This window comes from Sprattus sprattus (assembly GCF_963457725.1).
Source record: "Sprattus sprattus genome assembly, chromosome: 12".
Classification (NCBI taxonomy): domain Eukaryota; kingdom Metazoa; phylum Chordata; class Actinopteri; order Clupeiformes; family Clupeidae; genus Sprattus; species Sprattus sprattus.
The window spans coordinates 27,911,440-27,929,587 of NC_137910.1; the positions used below are offsets into that span (position 1 = coordinate 27,911,440).

General features: G+C 40.0%; 3 protein-coding genes across 4 annotated transcripts; all 3 read left to right on the top strand.

The window, feature by feature from the left end:
- Positions 1 to 1,052: 1,052 nt before the first annotated feature.
- On the top strand, positions 1,053 to 2,616 carry trmt2b (tRNA methyltransferase 2 homolog B; the record flags this gene model as incomplete). Its single annotated transcript, XM_080849170.1, is given in 6 exon segments — positions 1,053 to 1,066; positions 1,284 to 1,746; positions 1,751 to 1,888; positions 1,891 to 1,917; positions 1,919 to 2,234; positions 2,237 to 2,616. Coding segments are annotated over 6 exon segments (1,338 nt in total).
- Positions 2,617 to 6,257: 3,641 nt separating this feature from the next.
- On the top strand, positions 6,258 to 11,230 carry scdb (stearoyl-CoA desaturase b). Of its 2 annotated transcripts, XM_080848349.1 has the most exons (6): positions 6,258 to 6,378; positions 6,578 to 6,802; positions 7,631 to 7,761; positions 7,987 to 8,192; positions 8,929 to 9,161; positions 9,541 to 11,230. In XM_080848349.1, the coding sequence occupies exons 2-6, from the start codon at positions 6,586 to 6,588 to the stop codon at positions 9,735 to 9,737; spliced, it is 984 nt and encodes a 327-aa protein (XP_080704475.1). In that variant the 5' UTR covers positions 6,258 to 6,378; positions 6,578 to 6,585; the 3' UTR covers positions 9,738 to 11,230. The 2 variants fall into 2 exon arrangements, with proteins under 2 accessions (XP_080704475.1, XP_080704476.1); XM_080848350.1 differs by lacking the exon at positions 6,258 to 6,378 and having other exon boundaries at positions 6,507 to 6,802.
- Positions 11,231 to 13,080: 1,850 nt separating this feature from the next.
- On the top strand, positions 13,081 to 17,821 carry wnt8b (wingless-type MMTV integration site family, member 8b; the record flags this gene model as incomplete). The annotated part of the gene is made up of 6 exons (XM_080849402.1): positions 13,081 to 13,151; positions 13,731 to 13,764; positions 14,595 to 14,733; positions 15,503 to 15,628; positions 15,870 to 16,012; positions 17,258 to 17,821. 6 exons carry the CDS (start codon positions 13,081 to 13,083, stop codon positions 17,819 to 17,821), a joined length of 1,077 nt encoding a protein of 358 aa, XP_080705528.1.
- Between the last annotated feature and the right edge of the window lie 327 nt (positions 17,822 to 18,148).

Here is an 18,148-nt window from a genome sequence, read left to right on the forward strand (position 1 = left end):
TATTCCACAAAATCAGGCTGCACCACATTGCAAAACTGAGCACGCTGTAATTACAGACTGGCAACAGTCGAAAAAATACGATACTTTTTAAAGGGTTCTAGCCTAGATTAAATTATTATATTATATCATATATTGTGTGAAATTCTATATTGTGTCAATTGCACTGCATAGATCTGAAAATGTTATGAGCATGATTGTATATGTCAAATTGTACAAATGTACAAATATATATATATATATATATATATATATATATATATATATATATATATATATATATATATATATATTATATAATATGAATATATACCTATACTTAAAATATATTACATTATATTATATTGTATCACATATTATATATATCATATGTTATTCCATTGCACATTATACTGAGTCATTATATTATATTGTATATATGCTATGTTATTTATATTACAGTTCAACTATTGAGATGTGTATGTATATATTGAGATGTGTATATTTTTACTGCTATAGAAATATATAGCTTTTTTTGTAATGTTGATTTGTGAAATAACTGTGTATTGCCAATTGCACTGTTCAAGGTTTCTTAATGCACATACTTGAAAAGGAACTATTAAACTATGAAAAACACACTGACTGCCAGTTTCTCACTATTTGATGTATGCTCTTTCTCTTAATGATGGTCAATACCTAGTAACTAAAGAAGCACTATTTCGATAGTTTATAGATCTTCTCAGTATTTTCAAAGTGCACGAGCTGTGCAAGACAGGTGCGCGTTTATCATAGACCCATGCACATGAATGACTGGCGATTTAACTAGCGAGATTCAAAGTAATGTAGAGGCAAATCTTTTTCACACACTTCACGTAGAGCATAAACCCTTGAATACTCCATGAAATTGGTTGCGAAATGTAAAAGGTTATCGTGATTTGTATCCAGACAAACCGCAGCTCCTGGCAACTTGCGGTTGTTTGACACGTTTGACAGACCTCTGACGTCAGAGAGCTCCTGTAACAATATGGCGGCGACGCGTTTCGCCGAGAAGCAGTGGAGGCGGTGTCTACGTATACATGTCTATGATTCTGTGATAGGCCAGAAGTTGTGGCGTTGGCAGGAGTTTCCAAATATTTAATTGCTGTGGCAATGAAACTTTAAATTAATTAATGGCCAGTTTAGTTTTTTGCAATTCAAGATGCAGACTGTAGCTCAAATGTGTGTTAGATTCGTTATCTTAAACGACCGACATGGCCTTTCTTCAAATGTCTTCGAAAGTGCCATCTGCGTCGTTGTGTTGCAAGTAGTAGCACACCGTCTTCACAAAAGAAAAAGAAAAGAGCTAAATTTAGAGAACATGTAGGATCCCTGAGCCTGTCGTGGGAGGAAAAGCTCGCTGATACGGTTACCCCCCTTTGGAGGTTGAATTATGAGGAACAGCTACGAAGGAAGCAAGACCAGCAGCAGAGAATATTGCTTGAACTTTCAAATCAGCTAACTGAGTTGTCAGGTGTATCCTGTAGTCGGCCGGGCATACCTCTACTGCCTATTATACCATCTCCAGTGAAATATCACTATCGCAACAAATCAACCTTCTCTATCAATATAGGTGTAGATGGAAACCCAAAGACTGTTGGATTCTACATTGGCACTGGGAAAGGAGGTAACATTGTCTGTGTTAATGGGGATCACCTCTTGAACATCCCAGCAAAACACAAGCTGGTTGCTAGATACTATGAGGATTTCATTCGGCAGTCAACTCTGGAGCCTTGTATTATTCCATGATGGAGGCCACTGGCGAGAGATTACAGTGAGGACTAATGCAGCAGGTTACACCATGGCCATCGTTTACTTTCACCCTCAATGCCTAACCACAGAAAATATTGGTACTCATAAAGATGCTCTAGTGGAGTAGCCTACTTCACAAAAGGTCCAGGGTCTGGTCTGTGATGTGGACTCCTTGTACTTTCAAGAGAGCGTCATGACCCGTTGCAGCCACCAGGAGTCCCCTTACCAGCTCCTTCATGGGCAGCCACATATCTACGAAGAGCTATTGGGCTATACGTTTCGTATTTCTGCAGATGCTTTCTTTCAGGTGAACAGGGCAGCAGCAGAGTCTCTCTATCAGACTGTAGGGGAGCTCAGCCACACCACTGGAAGTAACATTCTGCTAGATGTTTGTAGTGGAACAGGTGCTATTGGGATTTCCATGTCCTCCAGGGTGAAAAAAGTTATTGGCATTGAGATTATTGAACAGGCATGGATGATGCAAAATATAAAGCTATGCTCAGTAAAGTGTTTAACTGTGAGTTTATAGTTGGAAAGGCTGAAGTTGTTCTCCCCAAACTCATAACTTCTCTTGGGTCTGTGGGTGGACTCACTGCAGTTGTTAATCCATCCAGGGCTGGCCTTCATTATCGAGTGATTAAAGCTCTTCGTAACCACCCTGGCATTCACAGACTTGTATATATATCCTGCAAACCTGATGGAGAGGCAATGAGAAACTTCCGAGACTTGTGCTGCAGCTCAGAGCAGCATAGGAAGCTCAGTGGAAAGCCGTTTGCACCCAGAGTGGCCGTGCCTGTGGACATGTTTCCACACACTTTGCACTGTGAATTGGTTCTTGTCTTTGAAAGATAACACTGAAAATGAGCTAGGAAGAAGTAGAAAAACTCATCCAGCATGACGACTATGATAACATTTGAACCTTTCAGGGGAACTCTGCTGTAAGTAACCCTTTGATGTATTCACATCAAAGCTGAATACACAATGTTTGCTGTTTAATAGTGTCTACAAATGACAGTATGTTTAAAAAAGTGTATGAAAAACTCTTTATCATTGGTTTGGAAGACAGTTAACAAAAAAAATATTTGTATTATTAACCTAATTATTATTTCACATTGATTTGATCTGGAATTAAAGTCTGAACACAGATGCTCTTGCACCTTGTACTCTGTCCAATGACAAGTCAGTTGAATCTAATCTAAACCTAAATCTAAATTATAATGATTTTTGAGCTTCGATCAGGGAAGGGGGTTTCTAAAACTGTTGAAAGGAGTCAGAAATCAGATTGTGATTTTATGATGACGTTTTGCTGTATACCAAAGAGACAGTGTAATAGGTCAAGGAAATGTGTCTTAAGTTTGGAATTAAAGTCTGAACAACACAGATGCTCTTGCACCTTTCTTAGCTGAATGTAGTGGTCTCCCGAATCAAGTTTCAAAAGTGATATCGATGTGGAGTATATCACATAAATCATATACTAATCATACAATGGTCTTAACATTCTTATGGTTCGTACGTCGAAGTATCCCAGGTCCCCTATATACTTTTATCTTTATTTACTAGCATCACTTGTACTTACACCTGCACTTTATAAATACTCATATCAAATCTGCACTACCTACTGCTATTGCTGCTCATGTTCATAGTATAACCACTGTTGTACCATCAGTACTATTCATACTTCATAGATCATATTTCATACGGTATATATCTTATTTATTTATATATTACAACTATACATATGTACATACTCTGCACTTTACTGCTTTTTTTGCACTTCTGGTTAGATGCTGAATTTAATCTTGTTGTCTCACTACTTGTACTGTGTGCAATGACAATAAAGTTGAATCTAATCTAATCTATATCTAGCTTCGATCAGGGAGGGGTTTTTCTAAAACCGTTGAAATGAGTCAAAAATCAGATTATGATTTTATGATGATGTTTTGCTGTGTACCAAAGAGACAGTGTAATATAGTAGGTCATGTGTACTGGCTCAGTCTGGTATTTTATATTTCACAACACTCATTGCATGATTGGTACAGCAGAGCCAAGGAAAAGTGTCTGGAATTAAAGTCTGAACACAGATGCTCTTGCATCTTTCTTAGCTGAATGTAGTGTTCTCCCGAAGCAAGTTTCAAAAGTGATATCGATGTGCAGTTTATCACATAAATCATATACTGAAACATCATACAATGGTCTTAACATTCTTATGGTTCATACGTGGAAGTATCCCAGGTCCCCTGTTTACTTTTATCTTCATTAACTACCATCACTTGTACTTAAACCTGCACTTTATAAATACTTATATCTGCACTACCTACAGCTATTGCTGTTCATGTTCATAGTCTTACCACTGTTATACTATGAATACTGTTCATACTTCATATACTGTATCTTATTTCATACTGTATCTTATTTATTTATTAACATAGCACAAAAAGAAAAAAGGAAAATTGTGTTTGGTAGATTATTTCTTTCTTGTAACAATGCTTCTTGGCAATAAATCATATACTGTTGGAAAGCCTGTTTATTTCCCTTGTAAATGGTGCCACATTTGTAAGGAACATGCATTTGTGGGATGAGCAGCACAGCTGTTTATGTGGGTAGCGCCCAAGTACATTTTGCCAAAATTCTCTGCCTATGCTTAACAGTTTATTCTCATGTTGGTAGTCACTCTTGTTTTGAGTTGTTGGGTGGATTGGATGATTGAACTCTCGATCAGTAACAAGGAACAAACAATAAATATTGGCAATATTACGCTTTATTTAATTAATACACCCTTAGGAGCCTCAGTAGTGGATGAAGGATCCATACGCAGCCACAAAAGCCTGGCACCTCCTTCTCATGCTGGTCACCAACTTGGTCACTCGATGGCATTCCATTTCTCAACCAGGAGTCATTGCAGGTCAGTCGTCGTGGTTGTGTTGGTCACTAACGCGTACAGCACGCCCAAGCAGATCGCACAAGTGTTCTATTAGGTTGAGGTCTGGACTCATGACAGGCCATTCCATTCTCTCCCTGAGGTGTATTAAATGAATACAGTTTAAAACTGCTAATACGTCTGGATTGTTCCTTGTTACTGATCGAGAGTTCATACATCCAATCCACCATTCAACTCAAAACAAGAGTACCAACAGGAGAATAGGAGAATTTTGGCACATTTTGCTTGGGCGCTACCCACATACTCAGCTGTGCTGCTCATCATGAGGTCATCGGAGGCGTGCCTGTAAAACTGTGTGAGGGACCCCCAGGTAGGTCGACCCCTATGTAAGGGACCCCATAGATGGGTGAAGTACTTGTGTGTGTGGTGCTCTGGATGGGAGAAGTTCAGTTGGTGGATGCGCAAGGAATACCTGTGTGCATGAAGCACAAAGGTGCATGTGTCATGATGTGATCGTCACTACAGATGAGTGTGTGCTCTGACTGCCATGCCATTGAGCCTGGCTCTTGGCGTGGCGTTCAGAGTGCATGTTTTGGCACCCTGTAGACCCGGGTTCAAATCCGGTTGGGGTGACCACGCTCTCCCTTCGCTACAGAAGGGATTTCCTAAACCGTTTAAATGATTAAGAAATCAGATTAAAATCATATGATGATGGATTGCTCATACTTTTATTTCACAACACTGGTACATCACTTGCACCATTGGTACAGCTGAGTTCAAGGAAAAGTACACAGTTTGCCAATAGAAGGCCAACAGTAGGCAAAAAAGACACAGGAGACAGGAGGGATTCGGCCAGGTTGAGCACTGTGTGCCCTTGTTTCATAATATTGCTGAATTTCTGCCATTAGTGGTTAAAATGAACAGAGAAAACAGTTAAAATATCTACAGTGAACTCAAAACTTTCCGAAAAGAATTGAATCACCTTATCTTACAATATATGAGTTACAATTATATAACCTTTTAAACGTAGGTTGCAAACATTCCCTGTTGAAATATTCAAGAAAAATATTATTAAATATCCACATATTTCCATAACCCTGCATAACAAACTATGTTTTACAGATCTGGCGACGGAATATGCACAGCACATGAAGTGGGAAATTACAGTGGTTAATTGAACTTTATACAAAAAGTTATGGCTAATTCAAACAAAGTAGATTTTCCATATTTCATAGTAGGGTACGACGTGTACAGTGCAGTGCCATAGTTAAGCCTATATTGCAAGTTATATGCCTGCAATGCAAAGTGTCGTGTTTGATTACTTAATAGCAATTCAGATTGAGTCAAACGTTTTTTTTCTTCTTATCAGCGAGTTCTGCAACATGTCAGTATTGGACAAAGACACGAATTTCTTTTGGAATAGTTCCATTATGCAAACAAATGATGTAATAGTTAAACACAGACGCAATCGTCAATTGCCTATGCCCTCGTCCGGGAGATGTTGTAGCCAAAGCCCAAAAAACGCGAACATCAGATAAGCAGGCGACCAATGAAACTTGCAGGGCAAGGTGGCATCCATTACGCTTCGACCAATTGCGATCTTTAAAATCGACGTCTGAGGAAGAGAGTCGGAGGTAAGCGGAATTCTACAACAAGGACTGTATAACGTTATTTTCCGTCACTGAGCGTTCGTTGTTGAACTGTAACGTTACACCGATCATCTGCATCAGCTAAAGGTAATTGTTCAGCGTTTAGTGACTACGTAGTGCTTGTTTCACAGTTTAGAAAGCGTTCGTGTGGTATGGTGGTTCTCAGGAAGGAAGGGAGAGACCCACCCGTTTCTATGGACTTCGAAATACGTTTCTTGACAGCAGTCGCCTAGCTGTTGTATTTCACGTGTATAACCTAATAGTTGGTCATTTGCTGTTTCCACAGAGTAAAATATGACGACAATTTCAGACTTCAGTCCGAACGGAGATGCAATGGCAGAAAACAGAAAAGTGGAGGATGTTTTTGACGATACTTACAAGGAGAAAGAAGGTCCAAAACCACCACGCCAAATAGTGTGGAGAAATGTTGTTTTAATGACACTTCTGCACACCGGAGCTCTGTATGGACTAACAGTTATACCATCTGCTTCCATTCTAACTTTACTTTGGAGTAAGTAGGCTACATGTTTGCATTTCAAGTGCCTTTTTTCTTTTTCTTTTTTTCTCTTTCAACTTCTTATGCTCTGTAGCCAGTGTTGGTCAGATGTTCAATGCATATGTTCAAAACTGCTAGGTTAGGCACTCTTTTTAGAAAGAGATGACCTGCTATTATGAAAGGTTCTTGACTTGACGTCACCGTGTTCTAGGAAGAAATTACATTTGTTTTAAGTCTTTTGCAGGCTATGAAGTCATGTGATGTTGATCTCCCTGAATCATCAGTACATTTAACATTTCAAAACAACAGGATTTGATCAGATTTGTTTATCACTGTGAGGAGTTCTCTTGTAGTATAATTGATACCTTGGTGCTGTTAATTTAATGCTGAGCTTCTGCAGGATGGAGTTGGACTTGTTGGCAATAAAGGTGCTTTCAGTTTTAGACTGTTAAATACAGACAGCGAGCATGGGACAGAATGTAACTTGAACGTCTAAGGAATCGTCCTGCCAAAACTGTGTTCAACTGTTTCATACATTTTTGTGTTGCTGAACTGCATAATATTTCGGCCTGGGAACAATGAACAATTGCCCATAGCAATAGGCTTTCTATTGTGAGCGGGACAAGCCCACAACAGTGTGGCCTTCTTCACTGGTCTGAGGCCTTGAGAGCTGACCACACATAGAAAGACATTCAGTGCATAGAGAGACATTCAGTTGGCCGTGAGGGACACACCCACCCACCCCAGTGAGACAAACATAAATAACCAAGAGACAGCTATGTTGAGAAAATTCATTTGTGTAACATATTAATGCCCCCCCCCCCCCCCCCCCCCCCTCCACAGCGGGTGTTTGTTTCTTGATCAGTGCTCTGGGAGTGACCGCTGGGGCTCATCGGCTGTGGAGTCATAGGTCATACAAAGCCTCACTGCCGCTACGCATCTTTCTAGCTCTTGGAAATTCTATGGCTTTTCAGGTAATACAAACAAAATAAATGTACGCTTAGAAATGATTATACATATCAAAAATATGTGCACAAAACTGTAAGCAATAAGTCGGCAATTAAATAGAACTGTTTGCAAAAGTGCTACAAAGGCTGTTTTTAAGATGAGAATTCATAAGAATGTCATATGTTTGGTTGTTGATGGCGTACTGTGAAAAGGGAATACATTTGACATCTCTGATGTGCTTGACCGTCCAGAATCACATCTTTGAGTGGGCGAGAGACCACCGGGTGCATCACAAGTTCTCCGAGACCGACGCGGACCCTCACAATGCTCTGAGGGGCTTCTTCTTTTCACACATTGGTTGGCTTTTAGTCCGCAAGCATCCAGATGTGATCGAGAAGGGGCGCAAGCTGGACATCAGTGATCTAGAAGCAGATCCAGTCGTCATGTTCCAAAAAAAGTGAGTAAAAGTGTGAGTTGGTTAATGTAATATCAATTGAATGTTTCCAGTGAGTGCATTTGTGAACTCTACAAGAGTTACACCTGAATTAGTAATATATATATATATATATATGAAGTGGTTGTAAAACATGTTGAGTATGGGTATGGCCTACGAGAGTTCTTTGAGTGAGGGAAGCAGTGTGAGATGATGAGGAAATGGGCGTCTGGGTCAGCACGCACCTCACATTCTGATTGACTGATAAGGCTTATCAGCCACGCCAGAGCAGAGATCAGCCCACAGGCATTCACAGTGGAGTGTTTTGTCACACTGCCTATTCGCTTGGATCCTGTCCCGTGTTGTATCTAAACCTCCCTCGTCAGAGGATTAGCCTGTCTGAAGTCAGCAGTTGTCAAAACATAATTCATTGACAGTCCAAATGGTAAACTTGTCAGTCACTGGAACTGTATGTTAACTGCGTACTGCGCAGCTTCCTGGTTTATTGCTGACGCACGTGAGGCTGTATAGACCAGTTTGTTATAGATGCACGTCTTGTTAAGAATCTCAGATTGATATCATCATATGTTACCCCCAGTGTCCTCTTTTGAGTGAGCAGACCAAACTGTAATATAACCCTTTTTGTTTGTCATGAACAGTGAATGCTGTTAGTCTGGACAATCATGCATGAACACTTGTGAACACATAACTCCATGGAAAGTCTAATGTCTTGATTCCCCCCCCCCCCCTTCCTCTCAAGGTATTATAAGACGTCAGTGCTGCTGATTTGCTTCGCCTTCCCCATGTTTGTGCCTTGGTACCTGTGGGGGGAGTCTCTTTGGGTGGGCTACTTCGTCCCCGGACTCGTGAGGTACACTGTTGTGCTGAATGCCACATGGTTGGTGAATAGTGCGGCCCATATGTGGGGGATGAGGCCCTATGACCTCACCATCAATCCCAGGGAGAACAGATTTGTGGCCTTGAGCGCCATAGGTAAATATATGAACCATTTCATGGATTATTTATATTTATGCACAGTTGGCATTACAGTTCTAATAGAAACTGAATGCCAAGTAATGCCATGATCTTGCACTGATTAAGAGTTAAAATACTGTCCCATGTCGAGGAATGTGTGTTCTCTCTCGCTATCTCTCTCTCTCTTACTCTCTCTCTCTTACTCTCACTCTCTCGCAAGGCTAAATCCACTATTAAAGATTTAAGACAGTCATTAGAACACCTTATAAAAAGCCAGTGAAATGAAACTGAAAAAGATGTGTTTTTGTTGTCAATCCACATTTTTAGAATACAGGAAAATATCTATACAGCATTTTATGAAAAACTAAATGATTTTTTTTTTCTGTATGATTTTCAGGTGAGGGTTTCCACAACTACCACCACACGTTTCCTTATGACTATTCAACAAGTGAGTTTGGCCACAAACTCAACTTCACTACCTTTTTCATTGACGGGATGTGCCAATTGGGCCTTGCAAGGGAATGCAAGCAGGCATCCAAGGAGGTAGTCATGGCTCGCATCCAGCGCACTGGGAAAGGTCATAAGTCCGGCTGATTGATTCTTACATTTCAAAAGTCCTATGCATTCACAATAGCCAAAACATGTAAGGATATATTCACAGAATTTGTGAATGAGTCGCAAAAACGCATAGTAATGTCTCCAAATCCTTTCTGAGATAAAAAACAATGAGCCCTGCGAACTAATATTGGTAATATAGAATATTTGTTATTTTTTTCTGAATTGAGGTTGATTGTGAAAGGACTTTGCTTGTGGAAAGGTGTGGCTCTAAGTCTAGTTCTGGTAAAGCACTGACACCTCAGTGGTAAATAGGCCAAGGGCCTGGAAGTCACACTCTTGTATATCAGTTCCACTCAGTGGATATAGCACTTTCTGGTTAAGCATTCAAGTGGGACTTTGTCATGAATGTCATCCCAGTGCTATGCAAAGTATACATTAACATATATGTGCTATTAATCATTTTTGTGACACTTTGAAATGTTGTGGCTGATCAGAAGTTTTGCACGTGAAGCTTAACATTGATTAGCTTTAAATATAGTATGTCATTTATTTCCCTTATTGGTTAATGGTGTGATACTGGTGTGGATTTCCATTAATCCTTTATGTCACCCATGAATAAGGACACAAACTGGACATGTAATGTCATACAATATTTTGAATTTAGATTTTTTTTAATGTTATTACTTTGCCATTCAGCCATTGTACTAGTCAACCATACTTGCGCTACAGTCAAAGAGAGAGAATATGCACCATACATATTCATTTCATTTCATTGGTGCTCTTAATCAGTTTGTTACTGATGGATGATTGGTGGATTATTTATTGATACATTGCACAATGCATACCTCTCAATATCTATTGTTCCTGATTCAAGCACAATACCAGATGACCAGATCTGAACTGACTGCACCACTTGGCCAATTATGGTCAAATTAAATACAGAATGGCAGAATGGTAATATTCCTTTAAAATATATAAATATATATATATATATTCACATCTGCCTGTATTTCACAAAGGGACATTGTCTGTCCCCCAGGGAAATAAACATTGAAGAAGGTAGTTGTATGTTTTCAATATATATAAGAACATATTTACCGGAAGGTCTCCCTGATGCCTTATCAAATAATATATATTTTAGTATAGATGCCTGTTTGGATATTTTAATAGTGATGATAAGAATACACCATATCCACCAAAAACCAGGCATTGAGTCTATGTCAGACCAAATGTCTTCTCATACATGACCAAATGTCTTAATTAGTGAAGGTGGAGGCTGACTGGCACAAATGAAACGACAGACAGGGAGGTAAGGATGTAGGCCTACATCATACCTGTAAGTTTTAAAGGACCACATTGTCTTTCCTAAGCATTAAAGCCAGCGGTTAGTTAGTGAGCTAAACAAATCGATTTGTAACCTTTGTATCCTTTTCTTTCCCCTGTAAGAGTATGTTTTATAATGTTGGCCTCAAGTTCCTGAATGCCTTAATAATTGCCACATTTTGAAAGGAATGTTGTGTTCATTGTTAGTACCAAAAATAAACAATTTTTACATGTTAAACTTGTGCTGTGACTTTTTGCCACAATATCATTAATTGTTTACCCTCAATAAATGAGTTCACCTTAAGTGTTGCATTTACTTTGTCACTTGGTAAGATAGCTCCACCTTGTGGTTGAGAAGTAGGATGCATTAGGTTAGTATTAAACTTAGGTTATAATTTAGACGCTATCCGTATGCCTACTTTCAGTTGAATTTGAACATTAATGTCGGGGACTGCCGTAGAAAATTAGACTTTATACCCTGCTCATCTTGATCATATTCCTTCGACTGCGATAATTTGTTCTCAACAACCCAATCAATTCTGACCAGGTCTGTAAAAACATCAAATTAGTTAAAAGTAGCCTAGAAATGGTGGGTTTACTTAGGCTGCATGAGTTGTGCCTATGACGGACAGAGCGCAACAGATGCCAAATCCATCCGAATCGTAAGGGAAAATGTCATCTAGTACCTCGTAGGTCTAGGTTGCAAAACAGGCACTTGAAGTTTTGGGAAATCCTATTTAATGAATTGAAATTAGAATGACTTTGATCCCCGTGGTTATAGGCGGTCTGCGTGAATTTCAAAGACTTAATACAAAAACATCCCGCAGAACCTCGCAAATAACTTTCTCTTAATCCCAATTTGCACACAAGAAGATAGGTGAATGTCAAAGAAAGAAATGCTCAAATGTCTTAAAAGGTCAGACCGGGGCAACCACAAAAAAGGCAAATGACACTTGCAGTAGGAACTTAGATATTTGCCTTGTGGATTAGATATGCAAACAAGCCTTCTTTTCAAGTCGGTGCTCAGCCACACACCTTTTTATTTAGTTTTGACGTCTTAATGTCAGAGTTTAAATTGTTTCGTTGATCTCCTTTCCTTTAGGTTGTTGTGATAACATGTAAGCATCAACTAAAAATAATTTAAATAGGCTATAATAATAATTATTAAAAAAAAAAAAGGAAATGGAATAATAATGATGGGATTACGATGGTGAAACTTACTCAATTAAAAGTATTTTTACAGGAATCTATAAATACCACATTCTAAAAGACATATTTTCATTGAGAATGTTAGGAAAGTTTTTCTGTTTCTTTATATGGGCAATTTAGGAGCTTATTTTTTATATTCAATAGCTGTTTATAAACGTTGGTTTATTAATTTGGATTACATTGGCTAAATGGGATTTCGGTCAAGAAGGTAGGCTATTATTAAAAGTAGGCTTCCTCATTTTACAAAGCCAAAAAGTTAATAATTAGCACAAATTCAACCCGAATGATGTCATCTTCAACATTTCAATTAGCCTAAAGAAGATTTCCTGTCGGGCAGATCTCGAATCCCTGACGAAGGGGTCTAATTCATCCATTTGATGAATTCTCCTAACCTTGCCATTATCGAAATAACAATGTTGTGTTCCACACGTGAAATAGCCTATACCCTGGTCACAGACCATCTGTTGTATAGGATATAGTTCTCAAATCAATTATTTTGGTAGTTGATGAAGTGACTCACTGTTCCGGTTTTCTAGCCATTTTAATTTAACTGTTAACAAGGAATGGACGCTTCCCAGCTATTTCTCTTCTGGAAACCCAGGGTGCCCTTTTGATCATTTCAAACTCTCCGTGCTATAATAGATCTGATTGGCTGAAGGAGTAAGAAGGGGAAAATCTTTAATTAAGCAGATAATCTCTTGTTGGGATGAGAGCAGCTCCATTTCAGAACCCCCCTTGGTTCCCACATGAGCCCCTCAGCTTCCTGAGATCTGCATGTAGGTATATATCCTTCTTGCAGAGCGCTCGGCTTTACAGCACACTGCTTTCTAATTCCCTTCATTTCAGGATGCTCATGCATTTCGAAGTCTACTACTACATTTTCATTTTGATGACTCACATGAGGTCCTGCTGCAGCTGGTAAGTAAAAAAAAATGTATTCTGACTGATTTCATAGTTTCTCTGAGTCACGATTTTACAGTAGGTTTCACTGAAAGACTCGGCCTGTTACTACTCAACCAGCCAATGAATTGGACGTGATTTGATAAAATATCTAAAGCGATACAACCTTTTATGCTAAAGTAAATCGTTATGTGGTGATTAAAGGTGCGACATTGTTGTTTATATTGTGAGGTTGACTGTCAGAGAGAATTCCTTGAGTCAAATGTTCTGTTATATTTTACCCAAAAGATCATTTACAAGACAATCTTTACATTTTTTGTTTGCCTAGTAATTGTACCTTCAATCTGTTATATCTTTCCTCTTTTCTTCTACAATTAAGAACATTAAATCATTTTAACCAGATATTCCAGGAGTATTGTACATGTCTCTACATTGTAACTTAAATTTAGGAAGTAAAAAAAACAAAAAAAACCTTTACTTACATATTATAAAAAAAACTATTGAAAGATGTTTTCCATCACTATTGTAGTAGCTATGTCTGAGGATGGGTGAGAAACATTTTTCTCCTCTGAGTTAATGGGCTGCTCTGTCTTCCAGGTCAGTGAATAATTTCCTGATGACTGGCCCAAAGGTAAGCCAAGTTTCTTTTGATCTTCTCTGATGATCTTTATCTAAAGTCCACCCTTTAGGCTGGTTCACACATTTGATTTCATACATAATATCTTTTGAGGTTGATCCTCTAACCACAAAACATAGCAGTATTATCTTAGGTCCTGACCCCAACCCCACCCATCAAACCCCCTATTTGCCCCAACCCTAAACCCCAGCCTTCTAAAGCAGCCTGTGAGGAATGCAGATCATATTGTGGTTTGAAAATGCAGGGACATGACTCTCGGGTTTGGCATAGACACGGCCTCTTCCCTGAACATACTTGAGCTCCTTCACTATATTATGTTCTGAGTGTTCCAGTGGGAGAGTGGCGAGTTAAGACTTCTCTGGGTGGTCATCATTAGCAAGCCAGACACCAGTGAATGAGGTTGTGCTTCAGTCCATCCAAGGCCACTTGAGACATATTAGGATATATAGCTCAGGCTCAACAAGCAGCCTGTCACTCAAGCTGAGGCAGAGCTGAAAAAAGAATCAGTAAGGTTTACAAAATCCTTATTACAGAATTACCTACATTTGTGTGTGGTATCTGTGGGTTTGTTCGCAATGAAACAAATGCTTTTGGTAAACAGTAAAGCAACATTTTGGATTATGAAAAATAAATTAAATGTATTTATTATTTTTTTGATAGCAAATTATATTTGAAGTAATTAACTGTTTGTATGGCATAGATATTCCTTTCTTGTGTATGTATTTGTTTTGAAAGACATGACAACAAATAGTGCTCTAACAAAAACTTTGTTCTTGAACTAAAGTGCTCTTGTAACCCTTGTGATTGTTGGTCCTCTCTCTCAGGCCTATCTGATCTACTCCAGCAGTGTGGCTGCGGGGGCTCAGAGTGGGATTGAGGAGTGCAAGTATCAGTTTGCCTGGGAGCGCTGGAACTGTCCGGAGAGAGCTCTTCAACTGTCCACTCACAATGGCCTCCGGAGTGGTGAGAAAAGAGCAAGCAAACACACACACACAAACACACACACACTTCCATTAATATGGACCCAAGCTTTTACATGCAGGATTATCATACCAGTGCTTATTGCCCAAGTTGAAGACTTGTCTTTTTCTCAAGTTTGAAACCGTGCCCAAAAGGAGGGAATTCATTATGTTCTTGGGTCAAATCTTGTGGGAGCAGTTTTGCAAGATGACTATCCAGCATCTCAAGAAAACTGCAAATATGGTGGAGTTTGTTTGAGTGGATGTAATGCTGTCCGAATCGACGCAACAAAGCTGAGATAATCCAATCACAAACATTCAAAAGACCCCTAATACGGTTTACAGAAAACAACAGAACACCATTCTCTAGTCTTTTGAATATTGCTGGTTAATTCCCTTAGGAAAGGACAAGGACTAGGAAGGGGTATCAGAGAGGCGTGGAGGGTGAACCAGGCGCCTCATCAGAAGATAAGGGCTTTAGGTCAAAGGGCTGCCTCAGGCTGCTTCAGGGGGCATTCCTGAAGTGCCACAGAAGGCAAAGTGAATCTGTCTCAGGCCAGAGCTGACCTGCAGTCTAATTGTGCACATTCCCATCAGTTGCACATTTTGCTATCGGTCTCTTAATTCAGGTTGAGTGCAGTACATCTTAAACATTGGGAAGTGTCATTTGGGTGATAAAAATGCGGAATTCATTTATTTTTTTGCATGCACTGATATAGTATTAGAAAACATTATACTGGCTATGTCCCTTAACACTGACAATTTTTCCACAGCAAATAGGGAAACAGCATTTGTCCATGCCATAAGTTCTGCAGGGGTGATGTACACCCTTACGCGAAACTGCAGCCTTGGTGACTTTGACAACTGTGGTTGCGATGACACAAGGAATGGTCAACGAGGTAAGCAAACTGATCAATATTCTGCGAGTGAAAGGTGTGCTCACCATGTACCTTCAACTAACTTAAGAGTGAGGCTCGGAAGGCAGCCCCTTGAATACGTTTCTCATGATCTTATCTCTTAAAATTTAAATTCCTTAGAGGAGTATCAGTCTTCCACTGTTTTATTTCCAATAGTTGAATCTAAAGGAGCAGATTTGCTGTGATCTAAGCCAGGCTCTTTGTTCCCTCCACTGACTTGCAGGGGGCCCGGGCTGGCTGTGGGGCGGCTGCAGTGATAATGTGGGCTTCGGAGAAGTTATCTCCAAACAGTTTGTTGACGCCTTGGAGACAGGGCAGGACGCGAGAGCAGCCATGAATCTACACAACAATGAAGCTGGACGCAGGGTAAAGTTTTATTATTTATAAAAGGTCTCTAAACTTCTCAGAGAACAGACAGAAAGTGTGCCCTCCGGCAGTTTCATAGGCTGATCTGGAGCCTGGAGAGCTGATTTGAAGGGAAGGCGTGTAATAAGGAGTTAGTCTCATAGGCTGATCTGGAGCCTGGAGAGCTGATTTGAAGGCAAGGTGTGTAATAAGTAGTTGTAAGAACTAACGCAGAGTAGGGGCTTTAGACTTAAGAATCTCACTTGGCCACCAACAGAATGTATAGTGTCCTTTGAATCATTATTTTTCCTCTTCTGAATTATAGCTATACCACCCAAGAGCTTTATTCAGTCTGTTATAAGCAAGGTGCCACTCGTCCCAATCACAGTGTGTGCGCTGTACCAGAAGGGCCTATTTACGGCTCCTGAATGTCTTTTATGAAGGGACCTCAACTCCAGACTCTTGGGATCAGTGGTGCAAGCTTAATTAGAGGACCTAAGGGGCCACACATAGCAAAGCTTCTGTATAATGTTGGTCCCAAACAAGTGTTTAGTTTTATTCTTGCAATAAGGTTCTTACATTTATGTTGGTCTTTGTTTGACTGGAGAGACCCGGGGGATGATGGCTATGCAGCTGAAGTGGCCTTTGTTTTTGCTGCCGCCGCTGCCTCCTCACTTTGTGTCAGATCCCCATGGCACCTGGAGCATCATTGTAACAGAAAAAATGCCAGAAAGAGACCTTTTTCATTTCCTCTTCAATGGACTTTCAATTGAGTCCACTCATAGCAGAAAACATGTTGACAATGGTTATACTAAATAAATACACCCTTTTCCACAGCAGAACAATTGGACTCGATGTGAATCCTTGATACTTACTCACCTTTGGTGAAAATGCTTTAGTTTGAAAAAAAGAAATGTCCTTTTTCAAGTGACAGCTGCTTATAACGACCAAAGTCAGGATATATTGAGTGGGCACAAAAGCTGGAAAACTAGAGAAATGAACCTTGAACTTGGTTCTCTTTTCACGCGTTGAATTCGTCCTCTTTTTCAACTTCAAGCCATACAATCAGTAGGAAGCTGTATTTGTAAAGCGAAAATGCATAGAACCGAAAATCAAACATTGAAATGAAAGCAGTGTAAACAATGTAAAATTGTAGTTCCCATAGATTTCCCCCGATGCTTGGTTGGAATGATGAGAATAGAAATGCATTTCCATGCTCTCGTGTCTTTGTGCTGTTTTAATGTGAGACCCGTTTTGTTCACCCAGGCTGTTAAAGGGACCATGCAGCGAACATGTAAATGCCATGGAGTCTCAGGGAGCTGCACAACCCAGACGTGCTGGCTGCAGCTCCCCGACTTCAGAGAGGTGGGCACCTATCTGAAGGAGAAGTATCAGAAAGCCCTGAAGGTGGACCTGCTCAGGGGGGCAGGCAACAGTGCAGCCAGTCGCAGGGCCATCGCCGAGACCTTCAGTTCCATCTCTCGCAAAGAGCTGGTCCACCTGGAGGACTCACCTGACTACTGCCTGGAGAACAAGACCCTGGGCCTGGCGGGCACCGAGGGACGCGAGTGCATCAAGAAGGGGAAGAGTCTGAGCCGCTGGGAGAAGCGCAGCTGCAAGCGGCTGTGTGGAGAGTGTGGCCTGGCTGTGGAGGAGCGTCGGGCCGAGCTGGTGTCCAGCTGCAACTGCAAGTTCCACTGGTGCTGCGCTGTCAAGTGTGATCAGTGCCGCAAGATTGTCACCAAATACTACTGTGTGAAGAAGGGAAAGAAGGCCAAGAGCGCCAGCAACAGCCAAAGGAAAAGTCTCAGGCTCAGGAAGACACACTGAGGAGGGCGTGAAGCCTACACCCACTGAGGTTTTTACACAGACAGTACATTTGGTTTTCAGTAAGATAGTATCCCAAATATATTTCACAAAATGGTAAAAAAAAAAAAAACATACGTTTGAAAGAGTGTAAACAAAGGAGAATATAAGTTTTGTCAACAGAAAATTACTGAAAGAGAGTTTGAGAAAATAATGCTTAGATTTATTGGAAAGCTTGCATAAATACAGGCAGCATTGCAAATATTAGATGTTTATTGGTACGATGATCTGAATATATTTAAATACTATTTTTGTACTTTTCTACGGCCCAATTTACATTTGTTTAACATT